At 38.7% G+C, this 21,508-nt stretch overlaps 2 protein-coding genes across 4 annotated transcripts; one reads left to right on the top strand and one right to left on the bottom strand.

Moving 5' to 3' along the window:
* Positions 1-414: 414 nt before the first annotated feature.
* LOC143864022 (E2F transcription factor-like E2FE) lies at positions 415-9,059 on the top strand. Of its 3 annotated transcripts, none has more exons than XM_077374846.1 (11): positions 415-586; positions 710-777; positions 1,040-1,092; positions 1,230-1,307; positions 1,401-1,460; positions 1,575-1,665; positions 7,093-7,160; positions 7,278-7,350; positions 7,432-7,505; positions 7,599-7,974; positions 8,768-9,059. In XM_077374846.1, the coding sequence occupies exons 1-11, from the start codon at positions 498-500 to the stop codon at positions 8,851-8,853; spliced, it is 1,116 nt and encodes a 371-aa protein (XP_077230961.1). In that variant the 5' UTR covers positions 415-497; the 3' UTR covers positions 8,854-9,059. The 3 variants fall into 3 exon arrangements, with proteins under 3 accessions (XP_077230961.1, XP_077230965.1, XP_077230957.1); XM_077374850.1 differs by having other exon boundaries at positions 7,084-7,160; positions 7,444-7,505; XM_077374842.1 differs by having other exon boundaries at positions 7,084-7,160.
* Positions 9,060-10,810: 1,751 nt separating this feature from the next.
* LOC143864014 (formin-like protein 8) lies at positions 10,811-17,065 on the bottom strand. The gene is made up of 3 exons (XM_077374835.1): positions 15,975-17,065; positions 15,641-15,758; positions 10,811-12,557 (listed from the first exon to the last, which is right to left on the bottom strand). The coding sequence occupies exons 1-3, from the start codon at positions 16,957-16,959 to the stop codon at positions 11,252-11,254; spliced, it is 2,409 nt and encodes an 802-aa protein (XP_077230950.1). The 5' UTR covers positions 16,960-17,065; the 3' UTR covers positions 10,811-11,251.
* Between the last annotated feature and the right edge of the window lie 4,443 nt (positions 17,066-21,508).

Raw genomic sequence — 21,508 nt, 5'->3', positions numbered from 1 at the left:
TCCAGATCATACTATCATTTATGCCACGTGTACAGAAAATGGAATCTCTTTTTCACGTTTTCAACCTTCCCACGCCCCGCGCGTCAGTTTGAATTCCCGCGGCGTCTTAAAATCAAAATTTATAAAAGAGAAATAATATATACCCACATTCTTTTTTACTCGGTACAGCCCCGTCTAGGCTAAATGAGTAGTCATAATTCATAAAGAGTAAAGACACACTATAGGCCCAGTATAGGTGGTGCTCCATCTAAAAAACAAATGGAAAGATAAATGCTTCCATGTGGCTGAAAAAGGCTCGGAGCCGAGCCGAGTCGAAAATTTTCAAATTTTGAAACGCGCCAACTGAAGAAAACCCTAGTTTTTGTAACGGTTGTTCTTCTTCTCTCTCTCTCTCTCTCTCTCTCTCTCTCTCTCTCTCTCTCTCTCTGTTTTTTCAGATCCATCTTTTCTTGATAGAGAAAGAAGAATCAGAAACAGATCAAACAGAGGAAGAAAAAATGTCTCAATCTTCTTCTTTTAAAGAATCAGGAAGTAGACACCATACATATAGTAGAAAGCAAAAGTCTCTAGGCCTCTTATGCTCCAAGTAATATTTCTTCTTTATTTCACAAATCTCTAACAAACATGTTAGGGTTTAGTCCTTATGCTTTTCTTCTTTATTTCAGATCTCTCTCTCTCTCTATTTGATTTTAGGTTAAACATTTTGCAGTTTCCTGAGCTTGTACAATCATGACGATGTTCATTCTGTTGGATTGGATGAAGCCGCAAGTCGACTAGGTCTTGCTAGATCTTTAGTATCTTTCTTCTTTTGATTTTTTTTTCTATTTTATTCCATTGATCTGATCTGATTGTTTTTTGTAAAATAAGTAGATTTCACTAATCTCAGATGATAAACATGACAATCCTAATCTAAATTCTAAAAAATTAGCTTAATCTACTCTAACTACGTCTCGTTAAATCTAATAAGTGGTGATCCAACGGTCAGATCTTACTAGATCTGATCTAATCTAACAGGTTTGGTCTTCTTTTGAGGTTGCAGGTGTTGAGAGGCGACGGATCTATGATATTGTCAATGTGTTGGAAAGTGTAGGAGTAAGATCTTGTCTCTCATTCTTCTTTAACCTAATTCTGTTTTGGATCTCTCTCTCTGTTTTTTTTTTTTTTTTTTTTTTTTTGTTCTTTCTATTTTATGTCATTTTGAAAAGGTTTTAGTCTTTTGATTCCTTTAGGTTCTTGCGAGGAAGGCGAAAAATCAGTACTCTTGGAAAGGTTTTACAGGAATGCCTCATGCTTTAGAAGAACTTAGGGTAATTTTAAGTTATATCCATTTTTTACAACTAATTTGTTCGTTTGTGTGTGAAATTTTTTTCCTAATTTTTTGTCCTAATTTGTTCATGTAGAAAGAGGCGCTAAGGGAAAGCTCCTGCAATACTACTGTAAAATTGTGTGATGATTCGGAGGTAGCTTTAAAAGGGTGTAATCTGCATTTTTTTTTCAGTAGTGTTGTTATTGGACTTTAATTTTTTTTTTCTTTCTATGTATAGTTTTGGTGAAATTGTTTGTGCCTGTTTCAGGTTTTGGAAGATGAAGAAGAAGAAAAATTGGTCCAACAAAGCGGTGAAACTAGACAAGACAAACCAAGTCCCAATTCAAATATCAAAGCTGGTATGCTTTCTCAATATATAATTTATTTATTTTTTTATCTTTTTAGTTTGCTTCCCTGGAAAAAAAAAGATGCGCTTATTCCTTGTAATAAGCGGTTTATCTAGATTTTGTTTCTTAAAACCTTCTATTGGATTTTATCTTATTTTGTTTTATTTTATTTTTAAATTTCATTTTATTATTTTATAGAAGCGTTCAGGTATACAGTAATGAACTAAGATGGATTCATTGTGCATAACCAGAGTACTTATGGCTATGTTATAAGATAATCTAGAGTCTGGACTGTCAATACTGTAAACCCTATCTTGTATAGGCCACAGAACAAACTCACCCTTTGAACAATCCTTACCACTGGGGCAGTGGTTATTACGAGATTCACATAATCTTCTCTTTATGATTTATTCCTAAATAGATTAGTTTTCTAAAGATGGAGGATGCAAGTTTCCCACATGACTCAGTTTCCTAAAGAAGCTAACAAAGATGTTTCTAACTTTGTATGCTAAATAGAGTTAATTTCCTAAATAGCTTTATAGCATATTCAATGTATTTATTCCATTTAGGTTTCTTTCCAAACGGATTTGGCAATGTCGGCGCAGATCACACCGTCTGCCTATGTACGGGTTAAAAACAATGAGGATCCATGACAAAACCATAAAGTTGGACCTTCCCCAAGCTTGGGCGTCGGAGACTGGCGAATTCGGATTGGGTAAAAAGATCCATCCACAAATCCCATTTATTTTTGGCATAGAGTGCCATTCTCATTGCACGATGTCAAGTAGGATAGCTATCACCATTCAAAGGATTTGAGAGAAGGATTGTACCAGGATAATCGGAATGGTGCGGATAATACGGTGATGATGGATCAATTGCTGTAAAGGTTCCAACAATGATGATGTTGGTGAGACCAGATATGTTCTCAACTGTAGCGATAGGATGTTGATTGACACTAGAGACAGATGAATCTTCGGTCATAGGAGTGACGCAGGTGGAAGACTGAACGAGTAAGAAGATAAACCGGAAAATCAGACTTCAGCCGATGTTAAAAACGATGTAAGAAGACAAAAGAGGCACAATGAACTATTGCTCTGATACAACGAAAACTCTTTGGAAGAGAAAAAATTCCACACGACCATGAGTGGTTGGGAGCTGTTGTATTGATATTATAATACAATGTTTACAATCTTAACAGCTTCCAAAAATGTTTTGGAAAGATTCCTAAATGGAATAGATACAATGAATATGCTATAAAGCTATTTAAAAAATTAACTCTATTTGGAATACATAGTTTAGAAATGTCTCTATTAGCTTCTTTAGGAAACTAAGCCATGTGGGAAACCCGCTCTATGTTTAGAAAAATAATCTATTTAGTAATTAATCCTAAAGAGAAGGCTCTGCGAATCTATTTAGGAATAAATCTTGGCATTGAAGTTGTACGCAACAATGAGGGCATCTTCATCAACCAACAAAAATACACCTTGGATGTTCTCTCTAAAGCTGGTCTACTTGGAGCTAAATCCGTATCCTTTTCCATGGAACAAAATATTCACCTCAGTTTGGATACCGGAGAACTTTTGGCAGATCCAGCTTCCTACTGTCGACTAATTGGACGTCTCATATCTTACCATCATATGTCTTGACATTACATTTTCTTTCAATACTCAGCCAATTCATGCAAAATTCAAGGAAACTTTACATGGAAGCTGCCGTGCGTATACTTGGATATCTCAAATCTTGTCCAGGAAAGGAATTTTCTTTTTTCGTAAAATGTTCATTACAACTTTCAGCCTTTTCTGATTCTGATTGGGCTGCTTGTCTGAGCACCCGACGATCGATCACGAGTTATCTTACACTTCTTGGCGATAGCCCCCTATCTTGGAAATCAAATAAGTAGCCAACAGTCTCCATATCTTTTGCTGAGGATGAATACCGACCCACGGCCTCTACCACTTGCGAATTAGCATGGCTTAAAGCACTTCTTCAAGACCTTGGTGTCCCTCATTTGTCTCTCATGCGGCTGTACTCTGACAATCAAGAAGCTCTTCATACTGCTGCTAATCCCGTCTTTCATGAACGCACCAAACACATTGACATCGATTTTCACATTTTACTACAACGTCTTCAGTCTGGTGTTCTATCCACTACCCATGTTCCTTCTAAGTTGTAGCCTTTTGATATCTTCACTAAGGCACTCGGATGTGATCAATTCCACAATTTACTTCTGTTGGGAAAGTTGCCTTATTTCCCACCGTGCATGGGAAGGCAAAAGGCAAGAAGCCAATTAGAAGTTTTTTTGGGTTTTCTATAAAACCTATACAAGAGAGGGTTTTCTCTAGTGAGGAAAAACAAGAGGTGTGTCGGCTACCTCTAGAGAGAGAGAGAGAGAGAGAGAGAGAGAGAGAGTTTTTCTCTTGGGTGATCTCTTTGGGTTTCTCTTCGGTTTTCTTCTCGGTGTTCTCTTGTACGGTCTTGGGTTGAGAGAAGCAAGGAAAGGTTTGCGGGTTTTGGGTTTGGGTTAAATCCATTGTAATCCTTGTATATTTTGTTTTTCCCATAGTGGAAGATCTTGTTTCTCGCCCGTGGAGTAAGCTTGGCCAAACCAGGTAAAATCTTGGTGTTCATCTTGTGCTTGATTTGTATTATTTTCTTTTCCGTTTAATTTGTGCACGATAAGATTGTTTTGCCCGACGGATTTTCTCAACAAGTGATATCAGAGCTCAGGTTGGAGTGATCGTCAAGGTCGGGTGGAGAGATCGTGGGTGTTGTGGTTGGATCTTTGGGAGTAGAAAGATTCTCGTTCACCATGAAGTGAGGAGTAATCTGAGATGGCGGTAAAATCAAGTTCTACCCAGTTCAACATCGACAGATTTGACGGAAATGACAGTTTCACCCTGTGTCATATGAGGGTAGAGGACATCCTAGTTCAACAGGGCTTGGCTAAGGCTTTGAAGGGAAAGGATGGCAAGTCGGAGAAGATGATGGATGCCGAGTGGGAAGACATTGAGTCGAAGGCGCTCAGCACAATTCGACTATGTCTGTCAGATAGCGTTATGTTTAACGTTATGGAAGAGGAAGATGTGCCTAAATTATGGGAGAAGTTGGAAAAGCTTTATATGTCAAAAAGCTTGGCCAACCGGTTGTATTTGAAGCAGCAATTGTACGAGCTAAAGATGCAGAAAGGCGGAGATCTTCTGGAACACATCACGGTGTTCAACGGGCTTGTGGATCAACTCTACAAGGTTGACGAAAAGTTGAAAGAAGAAGACAAGGCCCTTTTGCGTCTTACTTCTCTTCCTGATTCGTATGACAACCTGGTGACAACTTTATTGTGTGGTAAGGATACAATAAAGTTGAAGTCACGGCGTCGCTCTTATCGAATGTGATGTGAAAGAAACCTGTTTTTGGTGGAAGTGAGGAGCATGGGTTGGTTGTTCGTGGTGGGAATCAAAGAGGAAGGTCGTCTGATAAAGGCAGGTCAAGATTCAGGGTCGGCGGAAAGGGTGTGCAATGTTACCGTTGCAAGGAATATGGCCACATCAAGCGGGATTGTCCGAAGAGAGCTGACTAGACGGACAATGGTGTTGTGAATACTGTGGTGGCGGTAACGGATGAACAGAGCGAAGTGTTTGGAGACGTTCTCAAAGTCTCCTCTGGTAATCACACTTCTCATGATAAGTGGAGTCTAGATTCAGGTTGCTCCTTTCATGTATGCTGTAGAAGAGAATATTTTGATACGTTCCAGGAGACAAGGGCGGGTGTAGTGTCCTTGGGTGATGGGTCTACTTGTGACGTTACGGGAGTTGGAGCGGTGAAGATCAAGATATTTGGAGACGTTCTCACAGTCTCTTCAGGTAATCACACTTCTCATGATAAGTGGATTTTAGATTCAGTTGCTCTGTTCGTGTATCTCCACCTTGGCTTGTTTCCCAACCACCTGAAGATTTTCCGTTGATGTAGCCACCGGTCCTGCTGGGCAAAACAACTTCCAAGTTGGGTGTTCAAGATCTCCACGCTCCAACTTGAGGGGGAGTATTATGAGATTCACATAATCGTCTCTTTAGGATCTATTCCTAAATAGATTAGTTTTCTATTGATATAGGATGCAGGTTGCCCACATGGCTCAGTTTCCTAAAGAAGCTAACAGAGACGTTTCTAAACTTTGTATTCTAAATAGAGTTAATTTCCTAAATAGCTTTATAGCATATTTATTGTATCTATTCCATTTAGGATTCTTTTGCAAAGCGTTTTTGGAAACTACCAAGATTATAAACATTGTATTACAATATCAATACAACAGCTCCCAACCACTCATGGTTGTGAGTTTTTTCTCTTCCAAGGAAAGTTTACAGTGGCCCTTAAACAAATCTTTCAAAACAAATTTGTCAGGTGCCTTCCCTCCCATGTGACCAGAGTATGATTTGAATTTTTCACATGGTATTCTCACTGTAGATGTGACCAATGTTTTGGCAATTGGATTTGGAATTAAATCATAAATTATTAGAGGATCAAATTCATTTGAATATTGGATTGTAAATCGTAAAATTTTTACTGTCTTATTTTAGAATATCTGAAAGTAATATGAACAAGATTATAACAGGTTACAAAAAATAGTGATTAATTAAACCTCTGTTTCTCATTCACTTCCATCATTTAAATGAAACTGCTGAACATTTTAATACATAAGTGGTCTGATTGATTGACCCACGAATTGTGCATCATAAATGCAAAAAAGAAGAAGAGAAAAACAAGTCCATAATTGGTAAGACATCTTGATGTACTAACACCATGTGTCATGAGCATCCATTACATGATACTTGAATACATGGTGATAAATCATAAAATGCTCCCACTGAAATCAGTAGATATATGGACGATGATGACTCAGAATTCACTAATTAATAGATATTTTGATGAAGATGATTCTGAATTCTCTCTATTCTGGTTTGTCTAATTTCATGTATTTCATCTTTTAGGAGTTTTTCCTTGTTCCTATTTTATTGGCGCTTTGTCCCCAACTGTTGCATCTTGTTTTCCTCCAATATATTTCTGCTTACCCACAGAAAAAAAAACAAAAGAAAGAAAAGGATTTTAGAACACTATATCCTAATAGCCAATTGATGGCCACTAAGTGAATGGGAAAGAAAGATATTTAGCAACAATACACACTAAAGTTCCTTTAACTAGATTTCTGAAAAGTATGATTTTTAGGCTATGCTATCTCCTTGCTGGTCTAATCACCCACAAGTGTCTCTTATATGTTCTTCTCCACTAGCATTCCTTTAGGCCCTATTCGTTTGGGATTATGACAATCTCCGAACAATCGGTTGCCACATTAATGAAATTTTGGTTCAATAATCGGATTGGGGGGTGACAATCGATTACGAACAGGGCATTAGTTTATTTGCAGCTGATGTTTGTTTTTAGTGGTTACAGACAACAGAAGAGAGAAATCGCTTGGCATTCTGACACGGAATTTTGTCAAGCTCTTCCTCCGCACAAATGTAATCCAATTTGGCCTAGTCATCTAGTTTCAAAACTTATTATAGTTTCCTCAATGTGTTAATTTCCATGTTTCTGGCCTCCTAATTAGTTCCTCCCATGTAATTTTATTTCTTCAGGTGGATATTATCTCCCTCGATGGAGCAGCAAAGCTGTTGCTTGGTGACTGCCACAACTCGTTACAAATGAGAAGTAATAAACCTTCCTATCTCCCTTTTCCCGTCTCATTTCACTCACCCAACCATACTATGTAACTAACCCTCTTTTTATAAGATAATTCTGCAGCTAAGGTTAGACGACTATATGACATTGCAAACGTGTTGTCCTCCATGAATCTTATTGAGAAGGTAAAACTCTCAAAAATTACATTGCAACATTGATTCCTGCACAAAGTGGATGCTTTTGTTTTCAATATTCTTTTGTTTTTAAATGATTTGCAGACCCATGAAACTGAGACCAGGAAGCCAGCATTCAGATGGTTGGGGATTAATGGAAAGTCTGCTAAGTCTCCAAATACAAAGCAGTCAAATAAAAGGGAGTTTGGAACAGATCTTACCAATACCGAATTAAAAAAGAGTAAGGTGATTTCTCTTGTTGATGAGAAGCCCACCAAAACACTAGCAAAATGCGAGGCCAAGAGTGATCATAATCAAAGTCAGCAGCAGCAACAGCAACGACAAAGCTCCAAGGGTTATGTTTATGGCCCTTTTCATCCCGTCAGTTTGCTAGATGCAGTGGACACAGAAAAGGGAGTGAAAAGAGTTCAGAATTGGGAAGCCTTGGCATCATCCTTCCGCCCTCATTATCACAACCAGGGTAATTTTAGATAACTTTCTTTAACCACTCAATGGATCAGCTCATTTCTGATCATCTTTGATGAACTCTACCTCTTTCTTTTTTTGAATGACTCCTTATTTCCAAATGTGCTCATTTCTAGTATTGCTCCGATGAAGTTGTCTCAGACTCTCAGTCTTTGTCACACATCACCACACCACTTTTGGTGGTATAAATAGAGGATTTGGACCAACCATGTGTTGTGTATGTGCCTACTGTTCTATGGCCCATATTCAGAAAAATTTTCTTGTTACTTTTGGGTTTATATAAGAAAAGAAAGGGCGGCCCAGTGCACGAGGCTCCCGCCATTGCAGGGTCTGGTGAGGGTTTATATTAGAAAAAAACTGAAAAAATAAAATATATAAAATTTTGAACAAAACTAGGACAACAAATAATTTGTGAATTTATTGTGATATTTTGGTGGTGAAAAATAAAATATGAATATTTCTTGATGATTTTTTTTTATTGTGACTGATGCTTAGTTTGGGTGTGTAACACTTTCATTTTGCAATTGGTAAGCAAACCCAAAACTGACCATAGCTTTGCTTGCTTTGTGAAGCTGGAAACAACGATTGTTCTTCCACCTAATCTCTATTCTCAAAGTTAAATGTTGGGATGAACTTACAAGAATGCTTCTGCTTCCTGTTTTTCATTGAAATCAGTGACTGTTTTGTTCTTAGCTTTTAATTGTTTTGGAATGCAAATATATAAAAAAATGTGAAAATGGATTGAAAAAATAATGGTGTGATATGATTTGTCTTTGTTTGATTGGCAGCTTTGAGCGAGCTTTTTTCTCACTACATGGAGGCGTGGAAGTCATGGTACCTTGAAGTGGGTCAAGTAAACAAGCACAAACCTTGAAGAACAATCCAGTAGCTAGAATTGTCTCCTTCTCTTTCCCTCAATGAATAACAATATCTGCATGTACAACAAAGAATTATCCTTTTTTCTTTTTCTTTTTCTTTGCTTTTCCTTATCTAATTGATGAAGAAAATGATGGCCTTTGGTTTTGTTGTATGTCCTCTGTACACAAACTTGTATGGTCATCCAATCCCTCTTCTGTAGCAGCTATTACGTGTCAACAAATCATTAATATGATTGTTCAATGTTTGACATTGTTTCACTTCTCGAAATCTGTTTCTGCTTACATCTAGTGATCAATGAAAATATTAGTAATGGTTAGTTTGCTGTTGTAGATTCCATTTTACACACAAATTGCACCCAAACTTGCACTTGCCAAGTGTACTGGGACTTGCTTTGGTTGCATTTTGGACCTTATCCGTGTTTTGAAACATTACATCAGAGTACCAAGGTATCAACCCTCGATATATTTTTTAATTCTAATGTTGCATTGACCTTATACGTGCTTTTCTGTTCTGCTCATAACTATACACTTGGGATGACTGTTTGAGAGACTGGGTGACTCCATCGTTTTTTCTTCTATCTGTTTGATTGGATAGTTAGATTGCTTAGAGCTAGACAGTGCCTCATATATAGTGGGAACCATTAGAGATTTTGTTCTTATCAGTTTGGGCTTGACCTTATGGGGGACGTGTTCCTCACTACCTGTTTAAAATATGGCAATAGGAAACCTTGTGAAACCATGTGAAACCCAAATTCTCCCCTATTCACATCATCTTAGGTTCTTGAAAGATTATCTCAAGACTAGAAAAGGAAGAGGTCAATATGCTTGTGCTGTTCTGGTTGTTGCCTTGTAACTGAACTTCGGGTATTCAATTGGAGCTATTCTTCACTATGGGGATAGAAATTCTTGGATATGCTGTACTTGGGATTGGCTATCATTCTTGTATGAGTTTATTTTGAAATTATCTGGTCTGGCTCACCAATTTTATTCTAGTAATCTTTATTCAGGAACAAAGATTGACTTGCAATCCCCACAGTTAGCAGCCCCATGGTGAGGTGATGTACGACCGGGAAGAGAAAATAGAAAAATAAGGGGAGAGAAGAAGAATAGAAGATTAGAAGTAGAAGAGAAGAATTCAGGGAGAAGTAGAGGAAGAAGAGGAGAAGAGAGGGAAGAATAGAAGATGAGAAGTGGAAGAAGAGAGGAAGAAAGAAATATGGGGGAGAAGCTCTCAATTCAATTAATTCTTCTATTTTCTCTTCCTGGTCCTACATCATGAGGTCTATTCAATGATAAAATAATCCCTGACTTGCTATTCCATGGTGAACAGCCCTATTAAGATTTATTATGGCCTTATTGGTGGTTGGAAAATAAGATACTTTTTATGGCTTAGATAATTTATTATGAGTGGTTCGAAAATAAGATACTTTTTATGGCTTAGTTAGATGGGACTGGCATTGGATCGATTTATGAATTGTATACTGTAGCAGTGTGTTTGGCACACATATTAATAAATTAGTTGATTGGCTACAAGGCAAAATTTTCAACTTGAGAAGAAATCATTCAATTTTATTTTAATCCATGGGGGGCAACTCTTCTATCCCTTTCATCTCTCTCTCTCTCTCTCTCTCTCTCTCTCTCTGATTTGCTACTTTTGCCACAGTTTTGGAACCCTTATCAAATTTCTTTGTAGTTTCTTGTTTCTTTTTGTTAGGTAAGTTCTTTGTAGTTACAGTTGGATTGGGTTCACCTCTAAATATCTAGGATTCCATTATGTTGGAGGTCAAAATTCCTAAAACATCTTTGGGTTGAAGGTGTATTTGAACATGGGACAAATGTGTTTAAGCCATTGATTTTTCATTTGATTGCAAAGGCAACAAAACCCACTTTTGTACTGATGCCTGGCTGGTCGATAAAAGCTTAGCAGAACAATATATATTATATAATGAAAGAGCACTTGGCTTGGGAAAAAGGTACAATTCTTCCGATATCAGAGTCCTCAGAATTAACGAGATCTAGAGTCTTGGATAAATCCCCTGGGGTCGATCAACCCGTACAGAATGCCAATCGGTATTCTCAGATTCTACATTGCTTAATTGATATTTGGAAGAAAACTGAAGAAATAGATGAAATTATTAAGCTTCCTAATCCCCAATGTGGATAATCTCAAGAACACATTGGGTAGAAACATGGTGGAGATAGAGAGTCCACAAGATGAGGCACCTACATTGCACCAAATTGTTGCAAGGAATATCTTCTTTCGTAACACATTATCTTGGCTCAGAGGACTAACTAAAAGAATCAGTCAAGTAATAAATTATCTGTTCACTTCCTATTATTTTCTTCTGTTTCTCACATCATATATATGTACAGCATGCAAAATCCTTGACTTCTTCAGAAGTCATTCTCTGAATCACTAGAAGAGGAAGAAATCTTGGATTTATCCGACATGAAATGTGCCGGCAAGTATGGGAATCTCACCGGTGACGTCGTTGACTGTGCCCCAATGTTTGCTTTTGAATGTTTCTTCCTTTGTTGATTTCTTGCTATGTCTACACAAACCTGGTCCACCATGCCCAGAAAATCTTTTACAATAAGAAAAATTTGTAGTGGGTTCGATCCTTTATCTTTAGAAGCCCCTGCCTGATAGTATTCATATGTTCTCTTTACAAGCTCCATCACCCTCATCTCTTCTTCTTTCACTACCTTGAGCTCCTCTTCTGCCTCTTCCAAGAACCCTTTCATTTCCTTCACAAACTCCCTACCTGTGACAGCATCTTGGCTTGCCAAGAACTGACGAATTCCACTCACTAGTCTGGTGAGGGTGGAACAAACACCCACAAAAGCATCATAGTCAATTGTTGCCGCCTTCTTTACATTGGAGAATTCAACACTGAGGCCTCCAACCACTGGCAATCCGAGCATTATATATTCCTTCTCTCTTTCTTCTTTTCCAACAACAACAGTGGAATTGGATTTGCTGTTGCTCCTACTGAGAGTGTGGTTTTTGTTGATCACACAACGTTTTCCTTCCGACCTCACGACTTCTTCCACAACAAAATGGAGTAGTGATGTTTTGCCATCAGTGCTCTTCACGTCTGAGAGCTTACGAAGTGCGGCAAGGTTGAATGCTTGTGCGTTTCCTCTCGCTGTACCCGCATTCATACGGTTGCCAGCTTTGAGGACTGCTTCTAAAAGTTTTAAGAACAACCCACGTGTTCTTAGCTCCTTGCAAGCGGATTCGAGAGTTTGCAATGACTGTTTGAGGTGGAGGATTTCTGGGTCATATGTTGATTTGAAAAGCATAGTGTCTAGGCGCTTAAATGGGGAGGGTACAGTCCTTAAGAGGTGGTAGAGGAAGGATTCGGCATCAGCAAGTTTGGAGGGATCACCGGAGAATTCGAGGAACATGGTTTCTTCTTCTTGGGTGGGAGCAATTTTGGTAAGCTTCTCTAGTGTGTCAGTGCTTAGGCCTTGTCCTTTGAGGAGTGCATCGAGGATCTCTTGACGGGTTATGGTGAGTGATCGCAGTACTATGGCTATGTTTTGGGACTTATGGGGGTCGAGTAGGCAGATTTGTGTTGGGGGGTGGCTGGACTTCGGATGACCGGGATTTGATGAGTTCTTGTTGTCTCCATCTGTGGATTTCTTGTTGGTGGCGACGTAACCAAACAGAGCTTCCATAAGATCATCATCAAACCTGTTATGAAATAAAGAAGAGAATTCAGTAACAACGGTAACATTGTACAATTTCATGGTGGTTCTTCATCACTTTGCTTCAACACTAATAATCTCTAATGCATCAGTATCAGTTTTAGATAATCGAAATAAAATCATAATCATAGACAAAAATTTCGGCACGAATGTTGTTCTTATTAGTTCTTTCTTCTCTTACTGAGTTTGGGAATTCAATCTACTTGCATTTTCTGCATAGTGTCTGAGTCTAAGTTGCTCTCTAAATGGCTATTCAGGTTGCAATTCATACTGAATTAGATCCCAGAAAGAAATGTAGACAAGAGAAAAATGTTTTTTTGTTACTACTAAATAAAAATTGAAGAAAATGAAGTTAGAGCAAGAGATCTTGTTGTTCCAATGACAACTTTAAAGCTATATAAAATCCGACAGGCCAAATTTGGTCCGATCATGCATAAAGCAATGGAAAATAATGAAGATACTAACACACATTCACACACAAGATTTTACCTACTTCCTTGGAGTGAGAACCTTTATGTTCCACTACAGAGAAAAGAAATAAGATTACAAATCAATACAGTGAAAGAACCCTTTCTATAAAAAGCCTCCTACTCTCTCTCCCTCATGGTCCATTGTCAATCACATGAAATTTTACCCTTTATCATTTTATTTTATATTTCACTCATCTCAAGTATATCTATTTCTAGATGTGAGGCACACTCCCAAATAAACTAGGATTCAAAACTCTCACAATGCCAACACGCATAGTATTTCTTAGTCCAACTAGGAAACTGTGTTCGGTATCTCCCCAACCACTAGGTAACATAACAGTTTGGGAAACAAGACAAATTCTAACAATTTCCTCCTTGCTTGCGTCACTACCCCATCGAAGATTTTCTATTTGCATGTCTTTTCCTGTTTGTTTCTGCTGCAAACCACCATTGGCCTTCTGAAGTATTAACTACATACCCCATTGAATCATTTTGGCTCTGTTTCTACTGGACTCTATAAACATGGCCAATGCATATGTATGATGCCCTTGAGTCAACTCAACTAGTCAAATTTGAAGAGGGATCTTGATCTGTCCCCTTCCATCACAGGAACTAACTTCTCATCATTGTCTACACCCTGGAAACCTATCACTATTCTCTCTGCATTAACCACGAAAGAGATCCTACGTAAGGCCATGTGATTTTATGTACATTCTTTTTTTTCACCCTTTAAGATCATTAGAATACTACTCACATTGTCTTTACTATAAGATAATATAATATGATACATTTCTCTACCTTCATCAGATTCATGAAACTGCGTGTGATTTTTATGTCTCCACCTACAGATGAGTACCTACAATCCCTCGAGTTCAATCTGCTAAGCGATATCAGATTCTTCTGAATCTTTAAGATACATGCCACACCACAAAGTACAAACCTCTGTCAAATTTTGATCTTTTCATCTGAACTCCTGTGATGTTATAAGTAGACTCGTCACCCAAAGACAGTAGACCTATATTTCTCTCTTAGAACATAATTAAGTATTCCCTCACCATGCATGAACAGAATGTCGTGAAATATCCTCTCATCACGAGGAAAGTGCTTTGACCAGTAGAGATTGTGAGGACTTCTCCAACCACCTTGTTCTGACTGATTCTATCACAATATTTTTGAAATCATTACTTGTCAACACGTTCTAGAAAATTATGCTTAACTGGCCAAATTTCTTACAATGATAATATTGCATCCCTTTCCTACAACATTGGACCCAGACCTACCTTTTTCAGATCTCTTGTCAAACGACCCACCTCTTTGATTCTCCCCACGAACAATCAATCGATGACCTTGACTAGCCTCAATGTTGGGTTTCTTTTTAATCTCATTTGATAGGAGCAACATTGTGACTCATTCCAATTTCAATATATCTTTCCCGAACAATAGCGTAGTCACTAAATTGTCGTGAGAATAAGGAAGAAAAGTGAAAAAAATCAACAAGGTCTTGCCTTCATCCATTATCTTTTAATCAATTGTGTAGAGTTATCCATAATCCCATTGGACAATGTCATGTGTTCTAAAAAATTCCCACCTTCCTGCATCTTTAGCCTGTGCAACCTATTGGTCAAGCTCTTCGACACGTAAAACTTCTCCTACTTTATTATTTAGGTGATGATTCTTTCTTCATAACATTAAAGATAATATTGTCTGCTAAACTGTTGAATTATGTTAACTGCCCTTGACTCTATGTCCTCTCATTTGACATTTCTCCATCTTGCTACTCTTTCCCATCAATGTCTTAGCTAAGCCTTGTTGAACTAGGATATCTTTTACTTCTTGCTTTCTCTGTGAATTATGTTAACTGCCCTCGACTCAATGTCCCTCTCATTTGACATTTCTCATCTTCTCCATCTTGCTATTCTTTCCCCTTAATGTCTTAGCCAAGTTTTTCTTGTCTATTTCTCTATCAAAGAGTTAACCTATTTTTTTTCATCAAGTTTCTCAATCTCAAATTTTGATGTTGAGTCCTTTGCCATCATTTGAGATTTACCCAGCACCCCTGCAAAATTGCCTATCAAATCCCCTCCCCACCTCCCCCTTGAAAATTTTAATTTCCATCTAAATTAGTGATACAAGAAATTTTCCCAAGAATTCCCCCCCCTGCAATCGAAACGGGCGCTAAAGTTTAATTAGGATTCCAAACTCTGTCACAATAGTAACACAAGACTATTTCCTTGTCCAACTAGGAAACCTTTGCTAAAGAAGACAAATTCCAACAAAAGCCGAATCAGTCAAAGAAAATTAGAGACTAGTCTTACTCTTAATCTCCAATACGTGTATTGGACATGTCAACTTTTGGATCATCAGTCTTGACCATCCATCTTGTAGTCTGTAATTAGGGTTCCTGCCCCACTGACCAAATTTCATTGATCCGATGGCCAAAATCAGCTGATTGGTGATGCGGCTCACAAGATGGACAGTCCAGATTCATTATGCCAAAATGTCGAATATAACCAAAGACAAAAAAAAAAAAAAACAGTTGATATTCAATGATAGTGTACTTTCATCAGATGAACGGTGGTGATAAGCAGAAGAGAATTACCGGAATGATCCGCCGTTGATCTTGTCCCACACCATGGAATGTTCTGCCTGGGCCGTCACCTTATCCCAGTGCAATGGCTTTAGCTTCGCCTGACCCCCCTTCTCCGTCGTGTTCTCTTCTGATAAAGTTGTGAAACAACCAATTAATCCAAAAGCTTAAGCTTTTAATCATTTATACTACACTTCTTTAATATCAAGGAGTTGTTGGGTTTTGAACCTAGCGCGAAGAAATAACTCTATACCATGTGAAACAACCAGTTACTAGAAAAGCTTAAGCTGGTAGAGTTGGTGTTATCTAATCATTTATACTTCAACAAAAGTCTCTGAAATCTTACCGCCGATTGATTTTCCTTTCGATGATGATGAAGGTGCAGTTGGTGGCTTTAAAGATGAAGTAGACCCACCAGCCCGTGGTGGGGGTGGCGGTGGGGCCGGATTTTTCTTCACTCCAATTGGTGGAGGTGGTGGTGGTGGGGCCGAATTTTTCTTGACTCCAATTGGTGGTGGTGGTGGGGCCGGATTTTTCTTCACTCCAGCTGGTGGTGGTGGTGGGGGAGGCGCCGCAGGAATTGCCTTTGTCGCAACCGGCGGAGGACTTGGAGTTGGTGGTGGAGGAGGGGGTGGACTTGGAACTTCTCTGATAGAGATAATGTGATCTGGGTCTGGTAATTCTGGCGAAACATGATGAGAAGATGAATTGGAAGACTTCAAATAGAGCAATGGCATTTCCTGAACTCTATTGGATTTCGAATGCGGAATTCCATTTGTTCTATCCAAAATCTCCTTATAGACCCCACTCTTTCTATTACCATCTTCAAGCTTTCGCCAATATAGCACGTCGAGGCCATTTTCATCCACGATTACGCCTTTGAGAGCTCCATCAAAACGATTGAAACCAATTGAAGTTGCAGACGAGTCATCCTGATGTGAAGTTCTAACAGTGTTTTCAGTTGGTTTGGGACGGCGGGATGTTAAGTACTTTTGGAGGAAGAAGAAGAAGAGAGCCGATAAAACTATGGTGGTGGCTGCGGTCGCGGCCACGGCCTTGATGACATTATTGTTTGAGGAGTTTTTGGGTGGTGGAGAAGAGTTGGGAATAGTTTGTTCTGGTAAGTTGGAGATAGAGGGAGGAGGAGGAGATGTGGAGAAGGCTGGGGAAGAGCCTGAAGGAAAGAAGGTTTGAATGTTCTGGGGAGGATTGGATTGTAAAAGGTGTCTTTGATTAATAGAATAAGAAGAAGAAATAGTAAAGGAGAAGGAGAATAGGAAGAAGAAGAAGATGGTAGAGGGGAGAAACGATGGATTATACATAAGAGCCATGGAAGAGTAGAGAATTCTGGGATTTTTTGGCAAAGTGGAGAGAAAAAAGTCTTCTGTTTCTCTTCGGTCTGTTCATCTGTTTTCTTTCTGTTTTTTCGGATTATGGCTGTTTTGACAGTTTCAAAGTAGAGTTGTTGTAGCTGGTGGGCTTCTGGTGGGCTTTCTTTATTGACATGAGTTCTGGGTGTTTCGTATGACGAAAATACCCTTGTACGTGTTTGGATGATGGTTTTGAGTAGGGGTGCAACTTGGGCCGGGCTCAACCCGAAACCGGCTGGTTCAACTCGATTTCAGCTAAGGTTTGGTTAGGGTTAAAGCCTCGGGAAACCTGACCCCTATCGCCCTAATTTTATTATGATTTTAAAAAGGGAGAAGATATTTTCACTCCCTCTGCATTAGGTGCACGCTCCTCTTATAACCTGATCTGACTTGAAAAGTGGGCAACTTTAACACTTTTTGACGTAAAATCATGTCATAAGGGGGCACATGCGTAATGCAAGTGGGGTGAAAATATCATCGCCCTTTTAAAAAATCTTACGATAGTATTTTTCTTAATTTTTATTTTTTTACTTTTGCCCTGGGCCAACCCAACTCAAAATCGGGTTAGAGGGTTTGGTTAGGGTTGAGCCATTTAGAGGCGGGTTAGGTTGGGGTTAACCTTCCTCGACCCCAGAATTGGGTTGGGTCAAGATAATGCAATTTTAGATTAGCGGTGCAAGTCAGGCCGGGTTGAGGCCAACCCTAGCCCAACCAGAGATAGCATTCCCTCCACCCCAAGCAAGCCAATCCAAGCCTCGAGGCGAGGATGGTGAACCCTAACCCAACCCGCGTCTAAACCTCTCAATCTTAACACGACCCATTTAACCCTTTTTTTCCAAGCAAGGTTGGGGTGAGTCAGGTTGGGTTCAGATTAGAGTAGGGCAGCTCAACTCAACTTTAGATTAGTGGTGCAAGTCTGGCCAGGTTGAGGCCAACCCTAGCCCAACTAGAGATAGCATTCCCTCGACATCAAGCTAGCCAATCCAAGCCTCGAGGCGAGGATGGTAAACCCTAACCCAACCCACATCTAAACCTCTCAATCTTAACACGACCCATTTAACCCTTTTTTTCCTAGTAAGGTTGGGTTCAGACTAGAGTAGCGCAGCTCAACTCAACTCAACTAAGCCTTTCTCTCAAACTAGTTGGGGTCGGCTAATGAATCCTTCAAAAAAACAGATTAGAGTCGGCGAGAACTGAAAAAAATACAGAAAAAAGAAAAGAAAAAGAGAAACATAACCCTAAGTTGCTGAAAATCACCATAAAATTGTAGGATGTTGGTTGGATAGGGGTCAGGTTGCCCAAGCCCCCAATCCTAACCCAACCAGAAATTAAATTGGGTCACCTCTTCCCAACACAACCCGAGCCAAAATTGGGTTGAATCCGTCGGGCTCAACTCGGCCCGAGTTGCACCCCTACTCTTGAGAGGGGGGTAATTTTTAGTAATTTTGTAGTTTTAATAATAAAGAATCATATGATTTTGCTAGGGCGGTTGTTGTGGTGGTTTACTCTGTCCTTTATATTGGACGACCGGGCCTTCAAGAGCCGTCTCTTCTTCCTTTTATTTATTTCTTTGTTAGGGTGACGATGTTTCGCAGTCCTTGTTTTGATGTTGGATTCGATGTTGTTGGTAGCTTTGATAGGGACTTTAATATAAAAAGGAGTGCCTATATCAAAATATTCCAAATGTCAAATGTCTTTTTTAAGCAGATTTTGTCTTATTCATTCAATTCATATGACGTGGCTGTTCTCTCATGCAAAAGTAGGCCAAAAAAATGACTTTCCCAGGACTTGCCTCTAGAAGAAAACGAAGAAAACGACATGAGCTACGCGTGAGAAATGAGAATGATTCAAGTAAAGAGGTCAAATAGAGCGAACAATGTAGGGTTTAAATTTTGAAAAGGGAAATGTTATCAGCACTACTGTATTTTGTATTTTGATGAGGGCACTCCTCACTTTATTAAAAGTACTCTATGACCCACACCATAAGATGATCCAAACTGTCCATTAGATGGGCCACAGCCTAAATAGATTGTGCCCCAAAAAATTATTTTCATAAGCTGATCCTAACCCTCCGATCTATAGAGGGTTAGGATCAACCCTCTAACTTCAGATCGAAGGGTTAGGATCAACCTATGGAAATGATTTTTGAGGCACAACCTATTTAAGCTGTGGCCTGTCTAATGGACGGTTTGGATCATCCTATAGTGCGGGCCATACCGTACTTTTAATAAAGTGAGGAGTGCCTTCATCAAAACATTTCCCTTTTGAAAATGGTCAATGTTAAGATATGATTTTATTGATCAATCTTGTGTCCCACATGGTATACCACCATTGATTTGGTAGATCTTGGCCCTACTTCACACTTGCAAGCCTATATGTAAGGTTAAAAGAAACCTTTTATTGGGTTGTATGGTCTACTTCACATGCAAGCCTATATGTAAGGTTAAAAGAAACCTTTTATTGGGTTGTATGGTCTACTTCACATGCAAGCCTATCTATAAGGTCCAAAGAAAAAAAAAAATCATTGATTTTCTTTGGTAGGTAAAGAAAAAACTTGTTTTAAACATGTTAAACGTGTTCATTTGGTTAACCTTCCAACTTTACCCACACTATACTTTGTAAATGACAAAATTTTAAATGCATTTTTGGGAAATGATATTTACGCCCCTTTTATCACCAGGGACACCCATTTGTCAGTGTAACTAGTGATAAAAGGGGCGTAAATATCACTTCCATTTTTTTGTGTTTCCTTTTTTTTTTTTTTTTTTTACTACGATTTTTTTGAACTAATCCATATTAAACTCGAATTTTTCACGTTCCGCTTTATTTTTGCCAAATCACGTTTTGCAAAACGTGGTATATTCCCCCCTCTTCTTCCCAGGCCACCCTCTCTAGTGTATTTATGCCTAGGGCGAGGCGGGGTCGGATGTTGCATTCCCCGTCCCCATCCCCATCCCCACCTCAAGGGAAATTCCTGTCCCTTTCATGGTTGCCAAACATGGCCTAAACTGGAATTTTATTAGTACTAAAGGTTTTCCAATTACCCAATTAACCTTATAATCACACACACTGATTATAGGCATTTTTGATAATTTCACTTTTAACCATCTTCTTCAATTTATACCGATAAACGGTCCAGATTAGATCTTACACATCCATCATTACAAAGATGACTAATAATTGTATGCAAATGACACCAGCTTATCTACACGCACCAACAACAATTACCCACCAGAGTGGTTTCATCACACCTTGTGTATAACTGGAAAATTGATGATGAATTTAGATTGGATAATGGAGGGAAATGGATTAGATTTCACAAAAAGATTGATCCTAAGTCACTTTTTTCAACTTTTGATAAACAATATTGTCAATTGCCCCTTGAGATAGCCATTTTGACCCTTCATAAGAAATTAAAATCAGGCATGGAATATATGTTAGTTTGTCATATACATTAAGGGAAATGAAATTTCCAACCCCTTTTCCAGCATTTCCACACTCTTTTGTTTGTCTTCTACTGAAAATTGATGCATTTCCTGTGCGGTGATGAAGAGAGAAGAAGAAAATAGAACACAAGAACACAACCAAGAGAACAAGGAAATCAAAGGAATGCTAGCAGGCTAGCATTTTAGTACTCCATCTAAGTCACTTAGGCATGACATGGCTGCCGAGTTGGTATTACATCAATTTCCAACCATTTCTCCGCATTTTCATGAAAATAACTTCATTTTCAGCACAAAAAAAAAAAAAACATACAAAATGATGGGTAAAATAACATAAAATGGGTGGAACTACCATTTCCTATGTGTAAAAAGTAGAAGCAAATCAAATAAAATTAACTAACAAGGTGGAAAGCACCAGAAAACAAATGCTTCATACCATTGTGTTTAATTGCTAGTTTTTTGCTATTCAATATAAAATCCAAGCATATCTATATTTCGTATTGTTCTGATGAATCTTGATTTGGGTTTTTTATGGATCTTGATCGGACGGTTAGGACCACCCCAATTGGATAGCAAACCACTCAATAGGTCTGCTACCTGAAATGGTCTAAATCAATCATGGTCAGACCACGCACAAGTACAAACTAGAAATCCAATCTACATGAGAACATCTAATACTGATTGTAAGTCAAGAGAAATCTTCAAACAAACTTGGGTACTTCAACCCACCATTTTCCCCAAAAAAGAAAGGAACCCAGATAAACAGATGAATGAAAAGCCATGCTACCATTAAAACACCATTGAAATTCCAATCAAAAGAGATGAAATAAAGTTCAATTGAACAAGGAAAAAAGAAAAGTAAGACAACATCTTATTCAATTCTTTGTTTTAGATGAAAAAACACCTAACAGGACTTGGGTCTGCTTGAATTCCACTTGTAGTCCTTGTGATGTTGCCTACAACGAAAGGAACCAGGATGACTTGTTGGAGAACAGATGCAGTGCTTTGATGAAGCCACTATCACTGTTTCTGGCACCCTAGGGCTCACATCATCAACCAACACCACT

Source organism: Tasmannia lanceolata, unplaced genomic scaffold (genome assembly GCF_043159265.1).
Source record: "Tasmannia lanceolata isolate RefF3 unplaced genomic scaffold, GAP_Taslan_0.1 ptg000003l, whole genome shotgun sequence".
NCBI lineage: Eukaryota > Viridiplantae > Streptophyta > Magnoliopsida > Canellales > Winteraceae > Tasmannia > Tasmannia lanceolata.
The sequence above is the reverse complement of the archived record's forward strand: the minus strand, read 5'-3'. Positions and strand labels throughout refer to the sequence as shown.

Bases quoted from the DNA above. Each gene is read 5' to 3' on its own strand.
- LOC143864022 (XM_077374842.1), top strand. From the start codon at position 498: ATGTCTCAATCTTCTTCTTTTAAAGAATCAGGAAGTAGACACCATACA. The intron at 587-709 runs GTAATATTTCTT...AACATTTTGCAG, and splicing joins CTAGGCCTCTTATGCTCCAA to TTTCCTGAGCTTGTACAATC. The intron at 778-1,039 runs GTCTTGCTAGAT...TTGAGGTTGCAG, and splicing joins TGAAGCCGCAAGTCGACTAG to GTGTTGAGAGGCGACGGATC.
- LOC143864014 (XM_077374835.1), bottom strand. From the start codon at position 16,959: ATGGCTCTTATGTATAATCCATCGTTTCTCCCCTCTACCATCTTCTTC. The intron at 15,759-15,974 runs GTAAGATTTCAG...CAACTTTATCAG, and splicing joins GAAAGGAAAATCAATCGGCG to AAGAGAACACGACGGAGAAG. The intron at 12,558-15,640 runs GTAATTCTCTTC...ATTTCATAACAG, and splicing joins ATCAACGGCGGATCATTCCG to GTTTGATGATGATCTTATGG.